General features: G+C 40.2%; 1 protein-coding gene across 50 annotated transcripts in view; it reads right to left on the reverse strand.

The window, feature by feature from the left end:
- The window catches only part of SORBS2 (sorbin and SH3 domain containing 2), a 232,235-nt gene that overhangs the window by 58,509 nt on the left and 166,082 nt on the right, over positions 1-7,644 (reverse strand). For 36 of the 50 annotated variants that reach the window (XM_032298821.1, XM_032298818.1, XM_032298819.1 and 33 more), the window contains 3 exons: positions 6,621-6,779; positions 5,833-5,916; positions 3,447-3,503 (listed from right to left, as the gene is read on the reverse strand). The exons of 11 other annotated variants lie outside the window; for them this stretch is intronic. In XM_032298821.1, coding sequence (XP_032154712.1) covers positions 3,447-3,503; positions 5,833-5,916; positions 6,621-6,779 — 300 coding nt within the window. The remainder of the gene's footprint in view (positions 1-3,446; positions 3,504-5,832; positions 5,917-6,620; positions 6,780-7,644) is intronic. 3 more of the 50 variants (XM_032298820.1, XM_032298816.1, XM_032298815.1) reach the window with 3 other exon arrangements.

Below are 7,644 nucleotides of genomic sequence, written 5' to 3' on the forward strand. Positions count from 1 at the left end.
AAAAAAAAAAAAAAAAAAAAGAAAAAGAAAAAGAAAAAAAAAAAAAAGAAAAAGAAAGAAAGTACAGGGAGAGTTTTGGCTTTGGTCATATTTGATGTTCAATTCATCACAGATAAACTTTGGTTAGATAAGGAATTGGAGTTCTAGTTTAAAAACATTTGTCTGTATGAAAGCTTAAAAACGTCAGCCAGAAAGGCAAGATTTGACAAATGTTGTCTTAAGTTGCTATCATCTAGAAACAAATTATCAGAGTATTAAAAATCTACTTAGTGGAAATTAAATCTCACTTTACAAACAATTTATATAACACAGTTTTCTATTAATTTGTAAATTAGCACCAATTGATCAATTAAAATATTAGTATACAATTTTGCAATTCTTTATGTGTATCAGTCTTACAAGGTCCCTTTTGTATAACTTATGCTTCTATTAACTAATAATTTAATTCTATCTTACTAAATGAAAATGGAATCTTGCCTAGAAACAAAAACATCTCTGAGTAAGAATATTCCCCACCCTCCTTTTAGACAGAGAAAGCAGATTCTAATATTTTTAGTTCCTAGAAAATTTTAGATTCCTAGGTTCCCAACAAATATAAAATTAGGAGAAAAATTTGGTTTGCTAGTCTGATAAGTATACAGGATTATTTTAATTTGCTGAGCTCTGAATCAGACATTGGGAAGGTAGAAACATAGATACTAAATATGAAAGAAAGCAAACAAGTAAAAAAGTAAAATCAGATAGTTATAGTACAATTAAGAAATATTAATTCTACTTGTTTGCAGAAGAGCAACACCAGAGAGCCTAAGAACATTGCGGTCTGTGCAGATCATGGCTTTCATGGGACACCCGAACACACAGCTGATCACCAAAAAGTGTCAAGTTCAGAACACTCTTAGATCACCCCTGTAGTGATCAGAAAATTTGAATTGTCAACTTATAATGAGCCCAAACAGTATTGTAACGTAAAACGAAACATAGTGTAAGAACAGATTGTGTTTTAGAGTTAGGCTAAGAAACTACTATTTCTCCTTGTACTGGTTTCTACATCCAAAATAAACTCACACCATTTTTGTGGTTTCATGTACAACTCAGAGAAAGTTCAGTATTATTTATAACAGTAAAAAGTCTAGATTGATGACTAAGAGAAAAACTTGTACAACAATTACAAGAAGGGTACTCATCCCAAAATGAAAATTATCTCCAGAAAAGAGGTTACAAATTTTACCAATTATGAGCTTTTGAATATTTACATATTACCATTATTTTAATACACTTAGAAGGTCAATTTAGTGAAGTACAGATACTGAATCACTCTTTCTGGTAAGTAACTATGAGATTAAATTTTCTTAAATGTCCTTAACTGTTCTTCATTAATGCTAATTTTCTGGTTATGGATTAAAAACTATGTTATTCATGGTATATTCAAGGTAGTTGATAAATGGTAGCTAAGGTAATGTCTAATCAATTACAGTTTTTTTTTTATCAGAAATGTTTAACAAAAGATTATTAAAGACAAAATCCAGATACCTTAAGAGAATATATTTTCTTACATTCTGAAAAACCATAATGTGAAATTAATAATATAGTTAACATATGCTGTTAGAATCATACAACACCTCCTTCCCAATCCCAGAGATAATTGGCAAGTAGATCAACTACTGGCAAAATGCTTTTTATGTGTTTTTTTGCCACTACCATCGCATTATAGAATGCATAGAATTAAGTTCCTACTATTTTTATGCCTAAGAATTATTCTGTAATATTAATTATCAGAACTCATTTCACAGAAATTCAATAGTTAACAATTGTGATATAAAAGAAATAGCACTGAAATGAAGGTTAAGAGATTTTTTTCCCACCACTATCTTACCATGTGATTTTGGACTTATTTCTTAAAATTATTGTAGTCTACTTTTTTTAACTGAAAAATGAGTGAGTTGGACATGATGCATGCTAAATTCCATTTCAGTTCTCTATGAACCAACTATCTTAAAAAAACACAAGAAATATCTGAGAAAAATATCTGACCACATTGAATTTCAAAATAAATTCTTGGGTCGTTCATATGTTGAAATGAGACTCTTCCTGCAGATATTAAGGTAACATAACATACAGAATAGAACTCCTTGTTTTATTTGATTTTCTTCAGCTTATATGCCTGTCTGCCTGGCTATAAAACACAAGCCTTTAGAAATGACTGAATTCAATCACCTAGAATGTTCCTGGTTACTCTATTTTTTATTTAATATATAAATATTTTGATCACTTCTCAGTTTTAACATACACTCTGATACTTACCACAGGTAAATAATTTGAAATTGCAAATTGAGACTAGAAATGTGCATATTTCCTTGAGACTCTATGCCTGCAATTCCAGTGGTCACCACTATATGTCAGTAGTACCTCCTACAACATAAATGTTCTACTAGTTTTGTTTTCCAGTTGCACATATTTGAGACTTTTAATGAAAATAAATATTTATTGTGTTATAGTATTCACTTAAGACCACAGAGCAACTACTGTGCAAAAAACAGTTTATTTACTTTGTTCCCTTGCTAGTTGCTTCTAAGAATTCCTTGCAAGGATGCTTTTATATAGCTGATGGCTAGCAAAACAGTGCCATTTTTGCTTGTGTCTTCTAATGAGTCATTTAACTACTTTTTAAAGTAATTTTCTAATTTTCTTTAGAGAGTAGGATAACACACTTTTGACTCTAGATCATTTTTGCCTATTTCATACTCTCTTTGATTCAAATAAAAATGTACATTGGCTGCCATAATTTTTTCAACTAGCTGATTATTATAGGCTCTTTAGTAGAGATTGCAGAAGCATTGGATTTTATATGCCAGTGATGATTTGTTATAGTGGCTGGTGGGATTACAGAGTTGAGAAGGAGTAGCAATGTCTGTCATGGGTATGAGACAGAGAAGTTGTGATATACAATTTCCAGGTATTTGCCAGCCTTATTCTCAATTGACAATACAATCTGCAAGTTGTATTTAGAAAAATGAAAGAATAAAAATAAATTTTAGAAATATGTGGGACATAGGCATCTGATTATCCACACTCCAAGCGTTATAAGAGAATGGTTCTAAGAAGCCTTCTAATAGTACTTTACTCAGTCTAATAAAGACAGGTGGTTAATATATGCAATAAGACTATAATACTTTTGATTTTCTATTTTCACACTGCTGAATACCAGAACTACATAGAACTACATAGCACAGTATAACTAGAAGTTGCGGTGGGAATGATCCTTCACCCAGAGTTCAGAGATAGCCAACAACTCTGGCATGATGTCCAGGCAATGATATTGGATGCAACATAGTGATGCAGAGATAGATGTTTTCAAAAATAGCTTACACACTACAGAGAATCGTAAAACACAGATGCGCAGAATCACAGTTGCAGCCTCTAAGAAAGAGAGAATCACGTGTTTTTACCTCATTGAAAACACCAGAAGAATGATCTTGAACATAGTCCAGAGGCTTTTTAGGAGGCTGGGTGTAGATGCACCACAGAAGCAGAAGTGTAGGGATGGAATGGAGGACAGTCAATGGCAGCAAGGAATGAACATGTGGAAAAGGTGACAACAGTTAGAAATTGAGTGCTGACAGCATCGGCTACACACACAGAATGACACGAATGGAGCAAAATGGGGCAGCTGGGAGGGAGTGTGCCACGTGTGCAAACACACAAGCACTGGGAAAATTTGCTAGTGTTCAATTAGCATACTTATAAACGCATTGTGTCAAATTTAATTAGCACTCCTAGTCTCTGGCCACAGAGGAATGCAAGGTATATTAAAGAAACATTAAAGGAGAAAGTGGGTAGCATGCTGGTGAGTTTCCACGTGTGGCTGAAAATGATTACGGAAAAGCTGACAGAAATTGGAATAGCACTATATACTTTCTTTTTAAAGTTTATTTTACTTTATTTTTTTGAGACAGGGTCTCACTCTGTCACCAGGCTGGAGTACAATCTTGGCTCACTGCAACCTCTGCCATCTGGGTTCAAGCCATTCTCCCACTTCAGCCTCCTGAGTAGCTGGGATTACAGGAGCATGCCACCACGCCCGGCTAATTTTTGTATTTTTAGTACAGATGGGGTTTCACCATGTTGGCCAGGCTGGTCTCGAACTCCTGACCTCAAGTGATCCTCCTGCCTTGACCTCCCATAATGCTGGGATTGTAGGCGTGAGCCACCATGGCTGGCTGTCCTTATAAACTTTCTAACCAATAGTAACAAAACATATAAAATAGAGCTAGAAAATGTTTTTCCTTGAAATAAAATACATTTATGTTAACACTAAGATACAAATGAGGAAAAAATGAGAGAAAACATTCCTCCTATGAGATAATAAAAACCTTATGAAAAATTGTTTGGTTTCTATTCGCTTACAGTCATGTTTGATTCAGTTCAATAAGCGACCTTGAATCTAACCAAGTCTCCTTTGCAGTTTAATGTACAAAAGGGACTACCATCACCAACCAGTAAACCATACATGATCAATATACAAATATATATAAATCAGCATATGGTATAGAAACGATTATATTCTGATTTCTAAAAAAACGACGATCAGTGTAATTGGTATGTTATTTAAGAGTCTAAAACCCATGAAAATGTTTGTAACCGACACACATCAAATGCACTGCTGTTGGTGGATGCAGTTCTTAATCAGGGAAGTTGTTAACGGAACCTCGACTTGACTCTTTATCCAAAGCAGGCTAAGCAATAAGGCCCAACCTCAAGGCTTCCTCTGGTGGGAGTCTGGGGATTAAAGAAGTGTGATGGCTTTCACAGGTAAGTCTGGCAATCAAGATCCACAGGGTTTCCCGATTTTTGTCCTTCCTTTTATCCCTAATGGTAAACTGGGTACAGTCACGTGTTGCATAAGGACGTTTCAGTCAATGGTGCACCCCATGTATGATGACGGTCCCATAAGATTACAATACTGTGTTTACCATGCCTTTTCTATGTTTAGATATGTTTAGGGACACAAATACTTACCATTGCGTTACAGTTGCCTGCAGTACGGAGTGCAGTAACCTGCTGTACACGTAGCCCAGGAGCAGCAGGGCATGCCACACAGCCTAAGCGTGCAGCAGGCTCTAGCACCTGGGTTTGTGTAAGTACTGCACGCTGTCTGCACAATGGCAAGTTCACCTGATGACACATTCTCAGAACCCGTCCACGTTGTGAAGCAACACGTGACTGTATTTTACAGTGGGATTACCCTGGCAGTATATTATAGGAAAAACTGCCCAGAGATTTTTTTTTTCTTTTGACAGGCTCTGGGTTTAACTTCTTACTCTATCATTTACTATTCTGAGCAAACTACTTAACCCTTCAGGTCCCCATTTTCTTCTAATTGGAGGGACATCAGGAGGACTCAGGGAGATAACGAAGACGGAGCCCAGCACTCTCCAGGTGCCCGACGATTGCTCAGCAAGCAGGCCCGTCAGTGTCAAGGTGCTCTTCTGCTTGAACTAGACCAAACAGACTGTAAACAAATACAAATCTTCTATAAAGCTGTGCTAATTGTCTGAATACTCCAGCACAGAAACTGCCTCAACATTTTGAACTTTCAATTAACTAGATCTAAAGAAATCCTAATGAATGATTTGAAACCATATAGGAAATATCTGAGCACATTGAACCATTTGGCACAGAAGCGAACCTGCACTACGCTGTAGGAAATTTGCATCTGTGTTACGCATTCAGCCTTTGTTCTCTGAATGACACCCATGTCTCCTGATAACGGTGTTTCATAAATCAAACAACATTCTCCTAGTTTTCTTATATTAATAGTCTAGCCTCACTTACCGGGCGTCCAAACTCCAGTTCTGAAAAGAATTTATACCAGGGCTCATTTTCTAAATCTATGTCATCTGGATTTATGCGATCGGTCTAGAGCAGACGTGAAGGAAAAGGGAAGGAAAACGTACACTGAGCGAAGGGAGGGAAACGCGGTGTGGCATGAAAAGCTCGCGCGCGTTCCCACGCAAACGTGCATCAACTCTCACCCCACGAACCTCAGCAGCAGGGAGCGGAGGAGGTAAAGTGACACGAGTGGCGTGAGGATGTGAAGGTGAGCTCGATGGCACTGGGTCCCTGGTGGTCTCCTCGTGCACCGTTTCTAGTTGGCCTAAGCCGTGGACGGCTCTTACAGAGTCCATCCGCTTAACAAGCACGAGGCATGCAGTGTGGACCGCTCTCCACGCAGCTAGGCTGGGGCTGGCTGGCGCGCCTGACGAGCCCACAGGCCCAACCCCGGCACCAGGCAGCCCTTTGGGGCGAGCCCCTTCCTGTCCCTGCCCTCACCGGGGGTGCAGTCCCAGTGTGGGAGCCGGCAGTCTGCACCCAGTTCCCTCAGGTGCAGCCGGTGGAGAGTCTGGAGGGGGAAGGGTGCGGGAGAGGTGGGGAGAGTGGGGAGCCGGGGGGGAGGGGGCAGGGCGCTGGGGGGCTTGCAGGGGCCTTGGACGAGAAGATTCTGGGGTCTGGGTGGGTGCGAGCAGGCCCGGGGAAGTGGGAATCGCCAGGCTCCGAGCAAGCAAGGGCCGCGCCTGAGCCTCTGCCGGGCACCGAGAAGGGCAAGGAGGGAAGGAGCTCACCCGGGTGGGAGGCAGAGCCGGGGCGCGCGCGCTTGGCGTGGGGGCGCCACTCCGGGGCGGAGGGGAGGGGCTGGCAGCGACTCCTCCGAGTCCAGAGCCAGAAAGAGGCTTCAGGCCAGGTTCCCTTGGAACAGGTGTCGGAGTTGTTGGGAGAGGGGGCTGCAAGAAAGAGGGGTGCAGAGACTGGGTCATTAGACGGAGGCTCCGGGCGGAACCGCGAGGGCACCCTGGCAGCGCGCTGCGCCTGCGGCAGGCTGGGCCAGGCCGAGTGTCCCTGGGGACCCAGGCACCTGGGGGGCGATCCGGGCCCCTGCGGAGCCCTCCCACCAGGAGTCCCTCGGAAGCTGAAGGAAGATCCCCAAGATTCACCTCCCCGCTGTCTACTTCGAGCTGAGAAAAGGGTCTGGGTTTTCCCAGCACCCTGGAGGCCGGGCAGGGCAGGGACTTGGGATAAAATCCCATGTTGGTTTCCTTGATGTTCTAATTTAGAGAAAAAGCCAATTCTATAATTGACTTGCTTCCCTTCAGAGGTTTCTGAATGTTGCTTTTAAGTTGGAAAAACTAGGAGTGTTAATATAAACAGTTGGAGAAAATACACACAATTATTTTGGTAATAGGAAACAGATGCAGAGTGTTTACGTTACCCAATAATATTCTTAATATTTTCAAACAGTACACGCCTGACTAGATCGATTCAGGCTGCTGATTTTATATGAAATCTAAGTGCTTAAAGTACTATATGCAAGTTATCACTTATTTCATAATTATCGTATGACGCTAATTAAATGTGGTACAGTTGAAGAGCACAGTATCTTCAACTTAGAAAAAAAATTCTAAGAAAAATTGTATGGTTCCCTAAAAGCCATTCACTCTCGCTAGGAGAAGAGCCGAGACTCCCAAGACATATTCCGGGAAGGCTATGAAGTGCTCACTGCTTCAGAGCAATTCAGCATCATTTGCTTACAATTCTTTTTTTTTTTTTTTTTTTTTTTTTTTTAGGGTTTGTTTTTTGTACCCGCGCCGG

This window comes from Sapajus apella, unplaced genomic scaffold (assembly GCF_009761245.1).
Source record: "Sapajus apella isolate SASKATOON/1434 unplaced genomic scaffold, GSC_monkey_1.0 scaffold39, whole genome shotgun sequence".
Taxonomy (NCBI): domain Eukaryota; kingdom Metazoa; phylum Chordata; class Mammalia; order Primates; family Cebidae; genus Sapajus; species Sapajus apella.